We start from the raw sequence: 19,168 nt of genomic DNA, 5'->3' as shown, positions 1-19,168 counted from the left end.
GAATGCTGGATGACTAAATAAATTGAGGGTTTTGTTAAGAAAAAGAAGGAAGCATATGTCAGGTGTAGACAGGATAGATCAAGTGAATCCTTAGAAGAGTATAAAGGCAGTAGGAGTATACTTAAGAGGGAAATCAGGAGGGCAAGAAGGGGACATGAGATAGCTTTGGCAAATAGAATTAGGGAGAATCCAAAGGGTTTTTACAAATACATTAAGGACAAAAGGGTAACTAGGGAGAGAATAGGGCCCCTCAAAGATCAGCAAGGTGACCTTTGTGTGGAGCCACAGGAGATGGGGCAGATACTAAACAAATATTTTGCGTCAGTATTTACTGTGGAAAAGGACATGGAAGATATAGACTGTAGGGAAATAGATGGTGACATCTTGAAAAATGTCTGTATTACAGAGGAGGAAGTGCTGGATGTCTTCAAATGCATAAAGGTGGATAAATCCCCAGGACATGATCAGGTGCACCCTAGAACTCTGTGGGAAGCTAGAGAAGTGATTGTTGGGCTTCTTGCTGAGATATTTGTATCATCATAGTCATGGGTGAGATGCTGGAAGACTGGAGATTGGCAAACATGGTGCCACTGTTTAAGAAATGAGTTAAGGAAAAGTCAAGGTACTATAGACCAGTGAGCCTGACGTCGGTGGTGGGCAAGTTGTTGGAGGCAATTGGCAATGGGCTGAGAAGTGGCAGATGAAGTTTAATTTAGATAAATGCGAAGTGCTGCATTTTAGGAAAGCAAATCTTGGCAGGACTTACACACTTAATGGTAAAGTCATTGGGAATGTTGCTGAACAAAGAGACCTTGGAGTGCAGGTTCATAGCTCCTTGAAAGTGGAGTCGTAGGTAGATAGGAAAGTGAAGGCAGCATTTGGTATGCTTTCCTTTATTGGTCAGGGTATTGAGTACAGGAGTGGGGAGGTCATGTTGTGGCTGTACAGGACATTGGTTAGGCCACTGTTGGAATATTGCGTGCAATTCTGGTCTCCTTCCTATCGGAAAGATGTTGTGAAACTTGAAAGGGTTCAGAAAAGATTTACAAGAATGTTTCTAGGGTTGGAGGATTTGCGCTACAGGGAGAGGTTGAATAGGCCTATTTTCCCTGGAGCGTCAGAGGCTAAGGGGTGTGAGGGGTGATCTTATAGAGGTTTATAAAAATCATGAGGGGCATGGATAGTGTAAATAGACAAAGTCTTTCCCCTGGGGTGGGGGAGTCCAGAACTAGAGGGCATAGGTTTAGGGTGAGAGGGCAAAGATATAAAAGATACCTAAGAGGCAACATTTTCACGCAGACGGTGATACATGTATGGAATGAGCTGCCAGAGGATGTGAAGGAGGCTGGTACAATTGCAACATTTAAGAAGCATTTGGATGGGTATATGATTTTGGAGGGATATGGGCCGGGTGCTGGCAGGTGGGACTAGATTGGGTTGGGATATCTGGTCAGCATGGACGAGTTGGACCGAAGGGTCTGTTTCCATGCTGTATATCTCTATGATTCTTTTCTTGCTACCACATTCATAATAATAGATTCTGGCATTTTCAATATTGCTAATGCTAGGCCATAGTTCCTGTTTCATCTATCTTCCCTTTCATGAATAACAGGGATAAGCTTACTACCTTCCAACCCATGCATACTATCCAAGAATCTAAGCAATTCTGTAAAAATAAGACTAATGTATCTACTGTGTCCAGAACCACCTCCTATAAACCAAAGAATGTACAAACTAAATCACTCCCAAACTCAATATAAAACATTATTACAATATGATCACACTTTCACAGATGCTCCTTAACTATTAATTAACTTAAATTAATTACATGATACTACAATTAACAAGGCCTGCACCCTAGAAGGTTCCTCAATAGACTTAGAAACCAATGCTAAATACATTACATGTACTTGCCCTCTATACTGTATCACAAATTTGATTTGTCCGAACTATAAGAAAGCACTCACGTGTTACTCTTGCATGCATCTCTATTTTCTGATTTATACCCTGCCCAATACTGCAACAATTGCTTGGTGGGAGTACTGTATATGGCCTCTTAGTTTTCTGCCCATATTTTGCCTTCTCTCTACTCAAACCGATTGCACAGCTTGAGTTACTGAGCTATGATGCCTCTCTCCACTAGCTTCTTTTCATCCATATTATTAAGGGAAACTCTCCTGTTAATTTGTCATTGAGTTTTTATAATGGGGCCTTCAGGCCATCATGTCTGGGCCGATCATCAAACATTCATCCATTCTCATCCCATTTCTAGCACTTGATCTATAACCTTGTATGCAACGGCGTTGCTAGTGCTCATCTAAATAGTTCTTAAATGTCTTGTGATTCCTGCTGCTACCACCCTTTAAGACACTAAGTTCCAGGTTGCCTACTACCCTCTGGGTGAAAACATATTCTCTTCAAATTCCCTCTAAACCTCCTTCATTTTACTTTATAACTGTACCCCCTAGTTATTAATCCTGCTACAAAGAGGAAATATTTCTCCCTATCTCTGCCCTCCAGTATTTGTATACCTCAATCAGATATACCTTCAGCCTTCTCTGCTCTCAGGAAAATAACTGAACCCACCCAGTCTCTCTTCATAGCTGAATCACATTAGCCCAGATAATATTCTGGTGAATCCCCTCATGGAATCATACAGTATAGAAGAGGCACATCAGCCCATCAAGTCTGTCCCAAAAAAATATACTACTACTGCACTAGGCCCGGAGCCTTCAATGTTTTGATACTTCAAGTGCTCATCCAACTACTTGTTAAAGGCTTTGAGGTTTCCTGCCTTAACTACCCTCTCAGACAGTGCATTCCAGATCCTGCCAGTCTCTGAGAAATCTGTTCTCAAATAGTCTCTAAACCTCATACCTTTCCCTTTAAAATTATGCCCCCTTGTAATTACAGAATCATAGAATTTACAGTATAGGAGGCCATTTGACCCATCATGTCTGTACCAGCTAGTCCCATTCTTAAGCCCTATCTCTGTAGCCCTGTAAATTAATCACTTTCAAATATATATCCAGCTTTCTTTTGAAACCTCCCATGGAATCCACTCTCCCAGGTAGTGCTTTCCAAATTCTAACAATTCTCTGAGTGAAGAAGTTCCTCTGTTCTCACTCCTAGCTCTCTTACTAACAATCTCGAAATTGTGACCCCCCCTCCTACTGTCATACCAACTACTGGAAACAGAATATCCTTCTTTACCCTGTCAAAATTGTTCATAATTTTGAACACTTCAATAAGGTTGCCTTCTCTGCTCCAAAGAGAATAAGCCCAGTTTTTCTAATTTTTCCTTGCATCTAAAATCCTTCATTCCTGGTATCGTTCTAGTAGATCTCCTTTGAACTCTCTCCCAGGCTTTAACATCCTTCCTTAAATGAAATGCCCAAACTGAACACAATACTTTAAATGCAGTCTGACCCATGATTTGTAGAGGTGTAATATCACTTCTTTGCCTTTATACTCAACACTCTATTTTTAAACCCAAGGATCCAATCAGCCTTCTTAACAATGGTTTCAACTTGCCTGGCTACATTCAGAGAATTATACACATGAATCCCAAAATCCCTCTGCTCCTGTACTCCCCTCGAAGTTGTACCATTGAGCCATGTTTCTCCCACCAAAATGCATTACCTCACATTCCTCTGCATTGGAATTCATCTGCCAGGTGTCTGCCCATTTGGCTAACTTGTCAATGCCTCTCTCAAGTTGCTCAGCATCATCCTCACAATTTACTACTCTCCCTAGCTTAGTAACGTGTGCAAATTTTGAGATTTTGCCCTCAAATCGTTTACACACATCAGAAAAAGCAAGCGCCCCAACACCAAACCCTGGGGAACCCAACATTCAACTTATCTCTAATCTGAGAAATGACCATCTACCTATCCTCTGTTTCCTATCGTTTAGCCAACTTCTAATCCATGATGCCAAGGACCTATCAATCCCAAACAGACCATACGGGTCTCCCTTGACTGCAAACTAGACTGTCTGACCCTTGAACTAATGAGGCTAATCTGCCTACCGGCCTCTCTCTCTTTTCCCAGACTAGCCTCAGGGCCTATGGTACTATGGTTTTGCCTTGAGTCATCTTTCCCCACTCAGGCGTGTTGCTCACTGAATAGGCACCTAAAATTTCATACCATTCAGACAACTCCAAGGTATCCTGGGTTCCTGGATCTGCTGTCTCGCTTTGTTTTGGTGAATGGTCACGCACCCACCTGCCAGCTCTGCACTGCTCCTCACCTGCCTATCCTGATGTGGAGTAACCATTCTCTGGTACGACTGCTCGAGAAACCTCTCTCCTTCCTTATGGTGTGCAGTGAGGAGAGTCACTGCACCGAATCAGCCACATGTTGTTCAAGGACTGCTGCCCTCTGGCACTTCAGGCAGGTCTGATTACCCTGGATGCCTTGTGGATCCAAAACCTCCCACAGTTTACATGCCACACACATTACCAAACACCAAACTTTCCCAGAGTCCCTGCTGTCTTTACACACTGTTGAGGCTCTGCTGTTTCTAAGCATCTGCATCCCACGAAAAAGATAAAGAAAAATGTGCTTTTTGAAGTTGTAAATCCAGTGAAGCAGAGCTGAAAATGTATGGGGGCAGTGGGAGCAGCAGGGAGGCCCCGAAAATCTCCAAATCACCCAGGAAACATTGCTCCTGGCGATGACTAACAGAGAGAAGGCACAGCTGTAAAAAGAGTGGAACAAAATGATTAGGGGTTGCTCCTTCAATCACAGAGGGATTGTCTGCCATGCTTGCAGTTGATAGGCATTCCGTGAGCAGCAGAACAGCAAGCGTGCTGTCTTTAATGGAGTCATGGCAGAAGACTTTTCCCAGGGGTTCTGAGATCCAGTGGCTGGAAGCTCAGCACTGGGACCAGGAAGAGTGAGCTGCTGAAGGGCAAATGGATGTGGTGTGGGTTCCCAGAGTTGAGATCTAGGTCAAGCGTTGAGGCAACAATCAAGGATAGCGAGGAGGTGGCTGCAGGAGGATTTGGGGAGGGAGAAGACAGCTGCAAGAGGAGCAGTGCAAGGACTAGGCAGGTACAAGACAATGTGGGCTGAATTGAAGGGGGCTGCCCAGGGTGTGACAGTGAAGGAGGCTGCAAGATAGGGTGATGAGATGGAGGCTGCAAGAGGTGTGTAGAGGGAGAGGGTGATTGTAACAGGTGGGTTGAGGGAAGCTGCAAAGGGAAGATGATAGCTTTAAAGTGGTCAACAAAAGAATATTCAGCTAACTGGTCTTGAATAAAACTTTAAATCACTAAGACAATGAAGTCCTTACAAATGAATGTGGAATCTCTAGTTTAAGGCTGAGTAATTTCAGGAGTTACGAAATGTGGAAAAAAAATATGGTGGATCCTACTGTAATGAACACTGTCCATTGTTAAATTTGAATCTGAGAATAAGATCCAAGATGCAGGGAGGTAACTGCCTGGTTAAGGTGGTCCAGCTTTGTGCATGTGCAATCGAAGCATATTAGCTGTGATCTCACCAGTCTGTGAGGTGTGTTTGTGATAAAAGGGAAGCAGTTGATATTTTATACTTAGCTTTCCAGAGGGCATTTGATAAGGTGCTGCATCAAAAGTAATGGCATGGTGTAGGAGGTAACATACTGGCATAGATAGAAGCTTGCCTAGTTAACAGGAAAAATGTTAGTCAAAAATATAATTTTTTTTTTAACTTCTGTCATTTGTCTAGGAAATTAATGTTTCCCTTGTACTTTGTGGCTTTAAGTTTAATTGTGAGTTGATACTTCTTGAGAAAGTTGATGAATTATTCTAATTTTTCTTCTGTGTAAGTCTAAATATAACATAAATGGACAATAAATGTTGGCCTAGCCAGCAATGTCCTCATCCCATGAATGATTAAATTTTAAAAATCACCTATGCCAATATAAATATAGAAGGTATTGTTACTACGGAATGGCATCATGTAATCAATGAGTTAGCAAAATTGAAAAAGTAATCCCTAAAATCAAAAAAAGCCTGTGAATAAAATCTCAAAAGGAGCCCTTGACAAACAAGAGTTATTATGACCCCTTCAGTAAATAGGAGAAAGTGAGGACTGCAGATATTGGAAATCAGAGTCGAGAATGTGGTGCTGGAAAAGCACAGCAGGTCAGGCAGCATCCGAAAAACAGGAGAATCGATGTTTCGGGCATAAGCCCTTCAATAAATAGTTAATTCATTGAAAGTTTTCATGCAACCAGCTTTTTATTCCTCTGAAGTTTACCATTTACCTTCACAGTTGAACAGTTCAGATTGTTTCTTACAGTGTCTCAGGATCTCCTTCCCTCTTCGATTTTCTGGTTCATTACGTTGGAGCTGGAGCAGTTTCTCTTCTAGGTTACGTGCTGCTTCAAGAGAAGGAGCAGGGTCTGCAAAGTGATATTACAGAAAGATCTTGAGGGAAATTCAGAAGTTTAGAAATAACATCAACAGTGAAGAGATCACATGAAGTAGAAAAATTTCAAGGAAGGTGTGAGGGTGTGAAAGGGTTAATATTGAGGCCTGCACTAAGCATTACCCATGATGAAGATGTCATGTAACCTGGTAAGAAAACAGCTTAGGATCTTGAAGGAGTGAGATCTAACATCTGGTCCTCCTCAAAGTCACTATAACAATGATTATTATTTCAGTGCAACCTGTAATGTTGGCTTAACATTTGTTATTGAAAGATGTTAGAAGCTATCATTAAATATGCAGTAGCAGAACTCTTGAAAAAGTTCACGGTAATCAGGCAGTGTCAACATGGTTTTGTGAAATGGAAATCATATTTAACCAATTTATTGAAGTTCTTTGAGGAAGTAAGAAATGTTATGGATAAAGGGGAATTAGTTGATATCTGTTCTTAGATTTCTAGAAGGCATTTGATCAAATGCTCTATCAAAAGCTCATTGTATAGGATAGAAGCTAGTTAACATAGAATCATGCTACATGGAACCAACTATTCCACGCTGACCAAGTTTCCTAAACTAAACTGCCTGCATTTGGTCCATATCCCTGTAAACCTCTCCTATTCATGTCCCTGTCCAAATGAATTTTACATTTGTAACTGTACCTCACTTACCACTTCCTCTGGCAGTTCATTTCACATATTAGTCATACATGGATCATTCCTTGGATGGCAAGATGTAATAAGTGGTGTGTCACAGAGATCGGTCCTTACACTATTTATATAAATGACTTGTATGGTTCTCCTCTCCTACACCAAACCAAAGTGGCTCTGAAAATTGTTACTTCGAAGAAAATGGCAGAAACAAGCTTTTTTTTAAATGCATCCATGAAAAGTGGTTGTTGTTGACTTAGTCAGGGTTACGGTCCAGAGGTGTAAGGGTTTGAAAAGGTTAATACTGAGGAGTGCCTTAAGATCTACCTACAGTGGCAACGCCATATGGAATTGTGGGCAGAACAGTGGATATCAAAGGAATGAGACTGAGCATCCAGGGCCTCCTTACTGTCTTTGTAACAACATTTAACCAACGAATATAACTTATAACTAGTTGTTTACATAGACACTCTAGTTAAAAATGAGCCTCTCCTAGTTCAATACAACATCCACTTCTAGCTAGATCAGCAAGTAATTTTACTTTAACACACTTGACCAAGTAGGCCCTGGAGATCCCTACTCTTAAAGAGGATGAAGGAAACAAACTGAACATATGGCAAGTTACAGACTTGGTTTGACTGCACATACAACAGACAGAAATGCATGCAGTTTGCAAGAGTATGGCAAACTAATCAAATCTTGAAAATGTCTATATTTTACTAATATACTTAAATGTCAATCAGAATTTAAACTGAATGCAAGAACTGCTGTAAATAACCATCCCCAGTAAGGTATATTTTATATTGTCCATTTCTCTAAACTGAGTGCTAACACATTCCATCTCCCCCGAATGTCCAGTTGGAGTTTCAGCTTTTAAGTAATTAAATAGCATCAAATAATAGCTTTATATTGCATATAGAAGTACACAGGCATTCACAGTACTGCCTTAAAAAACTTCAATGAACCTACGGCAGTAGTCCAAGTTGTTTTTATCTTTCACTTTAGGTATAGACTCCTTTAGCATAGGTTTCTGACAGATGGAAGACCGGTCAATGTAAACCTAGCAATTCTCGTTTTGATCACATAAGCCTGGGACTAGGGTGATTTGTTTCTCATTGGGGCTTCTTCAATCTGGCACTTTTTAAGCTGGTCAATAGGTCATAGTCATCTTGCACATCTCACAGCTTCTTCACACAATCTACAAATATAACAGAATGACTCAGTTACAGCTCACCCACCAGAAACCTACACCAGAACATAAAAGTTATTTTGGGGCAGATTTTAAGATACATTTACAGCACGGGCAGTTGTGTCTCTCTCCCTCAAGCACATTCCTTTCCCTGAAGCACTCGAACAGACATCTCCTTCAGGTTTATCAATTACATTCAGAAGTAATTCATTTTGTCAACATTATAGAATAAAGGGATAGCTGAAGCAGGAATAGGACCACTGTGGATGTTTCTACTAACTCTGTGGAACCTAGTTTCTTTAGGACTCAGCCCAATATACTCACATTTTTTATATTTAAGAAGTCATGAGTAAAAAAGTGCACAATGTCAATTGAACAGCAGTATTGTTATGGTTTAGAAATAAAAGTCAATGTTTAAAGAAGGAACAGTACTCATCATTCCCAGAAGAACACTGTCATAATCATAATCTGCCCTCATCTCCCTGAACTTTCACTGAAACTTCTTGTCACATATGAACTGATCAGTCTCAGTTTATATTTTGTTTTATTTGAATCAATAAGTACAGAAAATCCAACAGAATAACAAAGCTAAAATGGGCTTGTCCACTTGCCAGTCTTCCAGTGGGCTGACATCTTCCAAATGTTCACCTTAAATCTGGTGCTTGTCTTTAAAAGCTTTGGTTTTTTGGGAGAATACTCTGTTATCCACTTGCAGTAAGTTTGACTAAACATTTTAAGTTCCTTTAAGTTACGCATTGGATAGAATTGCATGTATTTAAAATATTTTTATTAAAATGACTTAAAATGGATTGTTCAATCAATCTTTATCTTCAAGGTCAGCCTTCATATTGTAGCCAAATCACATTAATAGCCATGATCATTTTTAAATTGCAGAATTATTAATATGCTGAAGGCCAGAATGAGGAATCTATGCACAAGCACATATTGGTGTCTTTTTGCACATCTACAAATGTTCCCTTGGGAACAGAGAGTATAGAAATTGCACTCAGGCTTTAGATCTGCACACTAACACGTTTTTTATTGATTATTCAGATCCAGACACAGAAGGAAACACGATTCTCCCATATCTGGTAAAATTTACTATCTGTGGACCTCTGTGCTCTTGGATAGATTTTCTAATCATAGTCTCTGTTAAAATATGGTCTTGATTGACAGAATGCCACAGAGATCAGGAAGGTGAGGGACCGTACAAGAAGACAGAATGCAGTGGAAACTCTTACCGAAGCTGTATGTGATATTCAGAAGAATTTCAGTCAAACCTAATACAAGAGGATTATGAAGCAATTTAAAACACCAGTCTGTTGATTCTTCTCAGCTTGGAGTGCTAGTGGATGAAGCAAAGGTTCTGTGCCCTAAACTGGATTTGAAAATGATTCAAAACTCAAGTTACAAAGTTTTGTAACTGTTCAGATCTGCTACAAGCGACTCAATGACTCAGCACACTCCATTAATTAGCTCTGAATTTTGAGGTTCTACTGCTGTGACTAGACAGAGATATTGAATGATTCATTGTTAGACATATATTTGCACTCCACCTATTCATTTTAATTCCTAGATAGAAATGATCCTAATCAAATGCAAAAAAACATTAATCAAAGATGAAAAATTTCAATCAATCATGCACAGAGAATAAGATTGTCATAAGATGATATTTCTGATCTTATCAAATATAACAATCTTATCAAATTGCCATTAATCTGCTATCTGCTGTTTCTCACTGACTGCAAAGTCAAAAGTAAAAGGTCTTGTTCAGAATCAGACATAGGTTTTCAGATGAATTTTCTACCTGAACATCTCATAATGTGTTAATCAGTGCAACATTCTACCTTGATCTTTAAATGTAAATATTTGCCATTAAGAAGTTGCAAATTTTAGATATACATAAGCTGTAAACGTCGTTTTGCACGATTATGGTGTTACACAATGTGCTGTGGAAGTATTGGGTGGAAGTGATGTCTTTATTTAATTAAAGCATTAAGGTAAATATTCATTTTTGCTTTTACAACAAGAAGCCTGGAATTTTCCTTTAACTTTTGGCTGTCAAAATATTCCTCACCAAAGGTTGGCTGCTTCCTCCATTAATTTACTGGGAATCACAGTGGGGTGTCACAGCAGAGAACCTGGTTGAATTCCATACACCACTATTTTGTTTCTCTCGACACCATCTTGCTTTGCACAACAGTAGCCGCTTTCCTTATTTTTAAAGTAACCTTACAGTTCAAGGAATTATCCCCAGTCAAATTGTATTGTAATGCTAAAATGCCTCCAGTTCCTGACTTTCCCTCAGAACCAGAGGCTGAAGAATATCACAATTAGCACATTTGAAAATGTGTTGTTTAAAAACTGCAATTGCAATATCCCGTCCAACTGGTGGCAAGAGAGTTTAGGGAAGGAGTCATTTGTTCCACTGTTCCCAGCATAAGATGATGGCCAGTTTTGAGAACTAGTGTAGGATGGACCACCTGCTGTGGGAGGCATGGGCCAATGTATTATTGGAATATTACAGTTAATGATGGCACTGGCACCATCATGACATTTACACTCGTGGGCATGTGGGCTAAACCTGACAGGAGTACAATGGCATGAGTTGCCGACTGACCAGAGGAATCCTTGTGGGCCACATTACAGTGGTGAGCTGCACTGGCTGCAGAAGATACCCTTGATCCTTCCTTTAAGCCATCTTGCCTCTTGCTCCCCGTATCAGCTGCCACAACTCACCTCACCAAAGGCCCTTGCCAAGAATAATTTTAAACTGGAGATCCCTGGGCTCCCAACTGGATAGTTACTCTGTCTGGCAGCCTTGAAAGAACTCCCAATCAGTTTTCAGTGGGAGATGATCCTGGTTTCCTGGTTTATTTCAATGAATTGTGTGAGTTTCAGATGGTTCAGGCTTCATGCTGAGCTGTATACTCACTCTGACCATAATCCTCTCTCCCATTAAACTGACCCTTGCACTTCTAACCCAGCACAGGCTCAAGGGAAACAGAAGACACTTTATTTTGTAATGTTGAAGAAAATCCTCTCAAAAAGGGTGCACAAAATTAATTTTTTAAAAATTATAAATTCTTAACAGTCCCATTTACCATGTTCAGTCATTCCACAGGATCATGGTTGATCTGATTCTGACCTTCGCTCCACTTTCCTGCCTGACCACCATCTCTCCATAAACCTTAATTTTCTTGTCAATAACAAATTGTTCCAACTCAGCCTCGAATATATTCCAAAGTTCTAATGAGTGTCTGCAGAAATAACCTCTCCTCATCTCCATTGTATGTAGGAGACCCCCACCCCCCCATTTTAAGTTGTGACCCCTAGTTTTGGCCCATCCCACTCAGAGAAGCATCCTCTCAACAACCATCCTGTCAAAACTGCTGATAATCGAGTATGCTTCTGTAAGATCACCCCTCCGTCTTATAAACACCAATCAAATAGGCCCAACGTGTTCACAAGACAATCGCTTTATCCTAGAAATCAGCCTAGTGAGCTTTCTCTGAACTGTTTTCAACACAAGTATATCCATCTGTAAGTGAGAACAATACAAAGAGACACAGTTCTAAGTGAGATTTCACCAATGACCTGTAGTTGTAGCAGTCTGCCCTACTTTTAAACTCCATCCCCCTTGCAAAAAAAGGCCAACATTCCACTTGTATTTCTAATTACTTGCTCAGTCTACATGCTAACATTTTGTAATTCACACATCAGCTCACTTAGGTCCCTCTGTAGTGCAACTTCCTGCAGTCTGTCTCTTTTTAAATAATATTGCTTCTCTATTCTTCCTGCCAAAGTGGAAAATCTCATATTTTTCCACATCATGCAGCATCTGCCAATCTTCTTTAACCAACTCACATATCACATCTCCATCCTTTTGCAGACCTTTTAGGCTGAATTTTACCAGATATTGGCTAAGTGGTAATTTCAGTGAGATTCATGGAGGGTTTCTCTCTCTGAGCCTTGACAGGATTTCTCACTCTATTTTTTGAAAGTTGACTCATTAACCAAGCACTGCACGTCTATAATACCCCACTCATTGTACTCCTGCCTCAGGGAGACATTCTCACCACTGTAGGAACTCTGGGAATAACCGGCGTCATATTTAAACACAGTGGTGCATCAGGTCAAGTGTTGTCGGTCTGGAGCTGCCCTGCACAACTCTTGTGACTCGTCCTGAACATGGTGGGCAGAGGAAAACATTGCCAACAGGAACCTGGAGGTCCTGGACGATTCAGGTGATGTAGAGGATGGATATCATTTCTGAAGAAGGGCTTATGCCTGAAACGTCGATTCTCCTGTTCCTTCGATGCTGCCTGACCTGTTGCGCTTTTCCAGCAACACATTTTTAAACTCTGATCTCCAGCATCTGCAGTCCTCACTTTTTCCAGGATGGCTATCCTGTTCCCTAAAGAGACTATGCCACCAGATAATGCCATCTTGGTTCAAAATTGCCCACAGGTCAGTGCTGTTTCCATGATCTGGAGCAATGTTCCTCCTGAAGCAATGTAGGGAGCTCAATGACCTTCTCCATTCCAACACAGGAAGGGCACCATCTTAACTCTGTGACCTCCCATTACCTCTCTGCCACTGTACCCACTTCCCACCAAAGCTCATAGTTTGTCTCTCTCACTACTGCAAGTAGCACTTCCTTCACTCAGTCACTCCAGCTCAGCACCAACAGCAAGGTTCCAGGTGCCCCTTCCTCACAAGGAGACCATGTGGTTTCAGTAAGGTGGAGGAGGAACCCAGAAATGGCCATCTCTTCCCCCATCATCCTTCCTGCCACTCTCAATCCTGTGCGAGTTTGAAGAGGGGCGGGCACACTCAGTGTGCCTGGGTCCTCTAGGCACAAATGCCCAAGGTCACCTGACCAACATGCCAAAGCCATTGGTCTCTACTGTAGGGCAGACTCTGTCCACCCTCACCGGGGAGCCTGGGATTGAACTGAGCGAAACAAAGAAGACCACCTTCTCAGGACACATAAATGACATTGTAAATATATTGTCAGATTTGTAAAAATATGTTCATATCAGTTCAAAGAGTGAATGTAATTCCAGCAACAACTCAAAAGACTGAAGGTAAAGAGCCTCCCATTCCTGTGTGCCACACAAGAGTTTGATGGTCCAAGGTGTGTAGGGAACAGTTCCTGTCCCGAGTGCAGGCTGTTGGACTGTGGAAGGGGAGTGCTACTTTCACAATTTCCAGGCTGCAAAGTATCGCTGAGTGAGATTGATTCCTGCTGCTGAATGATGTGGTGAAGAATGGAGCCAACATCTGAATTCTACACAGTTAATGCGTTACGTTCATATACAACATGTTGTGTTCACAAATGTCTTTTGCCAGTACTGTGAAGGGGGCTAATTTAATTCTATTAGTCTTTGAAGGGCCTCACATTGAAAAAAAGTGAAGCTCCCTACCTCTCAAATTTACTCTGCCTACTCTGGAGTGCTGATGTGCACTTGCTAATGACTGCAACATGGAAAGGAAACAGCAATCACACCCCAGCCAGTAAGTCACAGCCTTGGGCTCGTCCTCCAGGGGGCACCCAAACTCTCCTTCCAGTTCATTTCCCTGCCCAACCCATCAGCTTTGATCTTCCCCATGTTCCTACCCAACCTGTTTCTTCAATTCTCCACACATTAGCTCCTGGGCCTGATATTGCATTGTCCTGCCAGACACAGTAGTGCTCCGCCCTCTCATGACTGTTGATGGCACCCCATCCCACAATACCCCTTCCCCTCCCATGCCCTAACCTCTCTCCCCTTACATGTTGAGGTGTCCCTTCACAATTGTTAACCCCTCTGCATTCCAGCATGCTGCCTCTAATTCCCAGCACTGAGTTCCCCAGCTGATAACACCCATTTGACTTTCAGTTGACTGACCTCCAGGATTGACCATGATCCCTGGGGAGACAGTCCCATCCTCACTGAAGCTGTGATTCCCCAGTCTACCTCTACTGCACTCTCATTCCCAGTACATACCTGTGAAGGTACAGAGCCCTGACCCTGAATCTCCCAAGTGGTTGACTGACAATGCTCAAGACCCTGGAGTGAGATCAGATGATTCCTTTGAGTTGTTGTCCCTGGACTACCTGACTGAAGGAAGTCTCATTGACTTCATTGAAGACTACTCCTCTTAGACACATCCAATAAAAAGGTAAGAACTTGGATCAGCAGTAGGTAATTCAGTCTCTAGAGCCTGCTCTGCCATTTAATATAACTATAGCTGATTTTATCTCGGTCTCAACTCCAAGAAAAGCAGAGAATGCTGGAGAAACTCAGCAGATTTGGCAGAATCTCTAAAAAAAGGTAACATTTTAAGTCTTATATGACTTTTCTTCTGAGGAAGCCAGATGGGGTTGCCAGGTAACCACTCTGACTTTCACGTCCAGAGTGTCGCCATCCAGTTTCTACCTAGTAAGGGGGAGAATGGGAAACTATGTAACAATGAGGTAAAATTAACTAATATTAAGATATTAGGGCATGCCAACGGACATCCCACCTCACCATTCAACATGTGGTTGAAGAACTGGTACTTCTGTTCTTGACATCAAGATTCTCATTATTACTGATCTCACCTGATTTTCTCAACTTTCTTGCCAAAGCTCATATTGTTTTTGAAAAGTAGAGCTCAGAACAGGCCCTTCGGCCCACGAAGTTGTGCCGAGGATTATGCCTAATCTAAAATCAAATGACCCAACCTAAGCAACCCTCAATTCACTTCTGTCCATGTGTATGTCCAGCAGTCGCTTAAATGTCCCTAATGACTCTGCTTCTATCACCACCGCTGGCAACGCATTCCATGTATTCACAATTCTCTGCATAAAGAACCTATCTCTGACGTCTCCTCTATACCCCCCTCCTAATAACTTAAAATTATGACCCCTCGTGTCAGTCAATCCTGCGCTGGAGAAAAGACTCAGGCTATTGACTCTATCCATGCATCTCATTACCTTGTATACCTCGATAAGGTCAACTCTTTTCCACCTTCTCTCCAGAGAGAAAAATCCGAGCTTAGTCAACCTCTCTTCGTAAGACAAGCCTTGAAGTCCAGGCAGCATCCTGGTAAACCTTCTTTGCACCCTCTCCAAAGCCTCCATATATCTTTCCTATAATAAGGTGACCAGAACTGGACACAATATTCCAAGTGTGGTCTCACCAGGGTCTTGTAGAGCTGCAGGAAAACCCCACGGCTCTTAAACTCAATTCCCCTGTTAATGAAACCCAAAACACCACATGCTTTCTTAACAACCCTATCCACTTGGGTGGCAACTTTGAGGGATCTATGCACTTGAACACCAAGATCCCTCTGTTCCTCCACACTGCCAAGAATCCTGTCTTTAATCCTATATTTCAGCATTCAAGTTTGACCTTCCAAAATGCATCACTTCGCATTTATCCAGGTTGAACTCCACCTGCCATTTCTCAGCCCAGCTCTGCATCCTGTCTGTCGCGCTGCAGCCTGCAGTAGCCCTCGATACTATCAATGGCACCTCCAACCTTTGTGTCATCGGCAAATTTACTAACCCACCCCTCAACCTCCTCATCCAAGTCACTTATAAAAACCACAAAGAGCAGAGGCCCAAGACAGAGCCGTGCGGGACATCACTCACCACTGACCACCAGGAAGAATATTTTCCATCTACAATTACTCTCTGCCTTCTGTCAGCCAAACAATTCTGAATCTAGACAGCCAAATCTCCCTGTATCCCATACCTCCTGACTTTATAATTAAGCCTACCATGGGGAACCTTATCAAATGCCTTGCCGAAGTCCATATACACCACATCCACTGCTCGACCTTCGTCGACCTGTCTCCTCACCTCGTCTAAGAACTCAATAAGATTTGAGAGGCATGACCTGCCCCTCACAAAGCCATGCTGACTGCCTTTAATCACGCTATACATTTCTAAACAGTCATAAATCCTATCCCTCAGAATTCTTTCCAAAACCTTGCTGACCACAGATGTAAGACTGACTGGTCAGTAATCGCCAGGGATTTCCCTATTCCCCTTCTTGAAAAGAGGAACAACATTCACCTCCCTTCAATCCTCCGGTACGACTTCTGTGGAGAGTGAGGAAGCAAACATCTTCGCCAGCGGTTTATCACTTCCTGGAGCAACCTAGGATAAATTTGGTCTGGCCCTGGGGTCTTATCAATCTTAATTTTTGCCAAAATTTCCAGCACATCAACTTCATCAATCTTGATCTGTTCAAGCCTGTTTCTCAGCTCCTCAAAGTTCTCATTCATAACAAGGTCCATTTCTTTAGTTAAAACCAAAGGAAAAAACTCATTTAGGGCTTCCCTGATCTGCTCTGACTCCATGCACAAGTTTCCTACACTATCCCTGACTGGCCCTACCTTCTCCCTGATCATTCCCTTATTCCTCACATATGAGTAAAATGCCTTTGGGTTCTCTCTAATCCTTCCTGCCAAGCCTTTATCGTGCCCCTCCTGGCTCTCCTCAGTTCATTTCTGAGCTCCTTTCTAGTAGACTGTAATCCTCTAAAGCTGTGCTAGATCCTTGCTACCTCCACCTTATGTAAGCTGCCTTCTTCCTTTTGACGAGAAGCTCCTCTGTTCTTGTCATCCAAGGCTCCTTAATCTTACCCCTTCTTGCCTGCCTCAGAGGAACAAATTTGTGCATCACTCACAACAACTGCTCCTTAAACAGTCTCATATTGTTCAGAGCTCTTCCTTACAACCTGTGTTCTCACCTATCTTTGTATCTCCAGCAAATTTGGCTCCAATACAGTCTGCTCCTTCAGCCAAGTCATTATTATACATCAGAGATAGCTGAGAACCTGGAACTGATCCACGCAACGCTCCCCTCCAGTCTGCCAACATGAAGATGATCCATATATCCTGACTCAGTTACCTATAAGTTTGCCAATCTCCTAACCAGGCTAATCCAGCACTCCAATAACACGAGCTCTTATATTTGTAGTAAATTTTATGAGGCCCCTGATTCAAATGTCTTTTGGAAATCCAAATGCATTACATCCATTGGTTTCCTTTATCCATCTTGCTTGTTACATCCTCAAAGAAATCAGATGACTTTGTCAAACATGACTTCCCTTTTGCAAATCCGTGCTGACTCTGCCTAATTGTATTATAGAGTTCTAAATGCCCTTCTATTACCTCTTTAATAATGGATTCTAATATTTTATCCATGTCACTTGTTGGACAAAGTGGTCTTCAGTTTCCAACTTCTATCTCCCTCCTTTCTTGAACAGACAATTTGGCAAACTCTTGGCTCCTTTTCATGCAGAAAAAGGCTACCTTTTCTTTTCATTTATAATTAGTTTAATATTGTAAAATTGACCTACTGAGCCGGGGAGAACATTAAAAATACACCAAATATATTAAGTTATGATTATTAGTTGGTCATGAAGCTTTAAAACAACTCAGCTATGACAAGAACATAACTTCACGTAGCAGCTGCAGTAACCATCATGAGTGACGTAGGTGATGTAATGACAACTAGAACAAAATGACATCTCACCAGGTTTGTCTGCAAGAAGTCACACAATTATCTGTATGAGGTTAACCCTCAGGGATAAATCTACAAGTTCCCGAAGACTCTGCAGCTTCACCTTTGCAAACTCATCAGAACATCAAACCTTCCCTTTGCAGAAAAATGTAAAGACAGAAACAATGTCCCATAACAAATTCTGTGGAGATACTTTCGCTGTTGGTTCTGAAAAACATCTTTAAAGATCAAAAAATATACAGAATAATTCATGGGCTAAAACTGTGCATGCTGTCTAGAGGTTTAACATATAAATGCAGAGTGACACTTGACTCTAGTACATAAATATGTGAGTATGTGCAAATGAGATGTACAATATATTCAGCTGTGCATTCTCCAATCAAAGGGGCAGTCTAGTTAATACTCTGTTAATGGCACACTGGGTCCTTTATTTGTAACAGAAAATAACTGCTGCCAGAACATCAGCAAAGTGGAAAAAACAGCCATCCATTCTAAATGTTTGACAAGCAGGTAAGGGACCAGGTGAAACAAGTCAAAAAGATGTTAGTCTTCCATGTCTGGATCACCAGGAGGACCATGTGTAAACTGCTGAATCTCAGATGCTTTGAGCATTCTCCCTCCTGGGAGGCTTCAAACCCTGAAGGCTGACTACCCTTCAAGAACAGAAACTGCAGCAAAATAACAGAGCATTGAGGATTGAGAGATCATCCCACAAGTGAGAAGCAAGGATGAGCAATGTTCTCTGTAATTCAGTATAGGATTTACTATACATATTCCAATAAATATCTTTTTAAAGGATAACTCTTTTCTATTAGCTTTGATAACCCCTGAAAACTTTCCTTTCCACTCTGCTTTAATTTATTGTACATTTTTGTTGCTTTTCACTTGATCTTTATGGTTGCTGGAATTTGACTTCTCCTACATTTCCCTTCACTGTTACACAGTTAAATCATTCCAAGCCTTTTGCTTTCACTGCTCTAACTTCATTCCAAATGTTAGTCACTGTGTGATAAACAGCATTTGGTATGAATCCAAAATCTACCTTCTGAAAGCTGGAAGCTGTGACCCACTGTTCTACTCATGCAATTTTATTTTAAGACCATAAGATCATGACAATTAGTAACAGAAGTAGGCCATTCAGCCCCTCAAGCCTGTTCTGCCAGCCAATAAGATCATGGCTGATCTGACATTCCTAACAAACATATTCTAGCTCTTCCCTGTAACTCTTGATTCCCCTACTGATCAAGAATCTCTCTATCTCAGCCTTAAATATACACAAGGACTCTGCTCCCAGAGCTCTCTGTGGTAACGAGTTCCAAAAACTCACAACCTTCTGACAGAAGAAATTCCTCCTCATCTCAGTCTTAAACTTCACCCCTTCATTCTGAAACTATGCCCTTTGCTCCTAGA

At 41.5% G+C, this 19,168-nt stretch overlaps 1 protein-coding gene across 17 annotated transcripts in view; it reads right to left on the bottom strand.

Annotated features, from left to right (window-relative positions):
- The window catches only part of cux2b (cut-like homeobox 2b), a 329,671-nt gene that overhangs the window by 89,543 nt on the left and 220,960 nt on the right, over positions 1 to 19,168 (bottom strand). For all 17 annotated transcript variants that reach the window (XM_072587530.1, XM_072587518.1, XM_072587516.1 and 14 more), the window contains one exon: positions 6,256 to 6,393. In XM_072587530.1, the coding sequence (XP_072443631.1) occupies positions 6,256 to 6,393 (138 nt within the window). The remainder of the gene's footprint in view (positions 1 to 6,255; positions 6,394 to 19,168) is intronic.

This window comes from Chiloscyllium punctatum, chromosome 17, assembly GCF_047496795.1.
Source record: "Chiloscyllium punctatum isolate Juve2018m chromosome 17, sChiPun1.3, whole genome shotgun sequence".
NCBI classification, from domain to species: domain Eukaryota; kingdom Metazoa; phylum Chordata; class Chondrichthyes; order Orectolobiformes; family Hemiscylliidae; genus Chiloscyllium; species Chiloscyllium punctatum.
The sequence above is the reverse complement of the archived record's forward strand: the minus strand, read 5'-3'. Positions and strand labels throughout refer to the sequence as shown.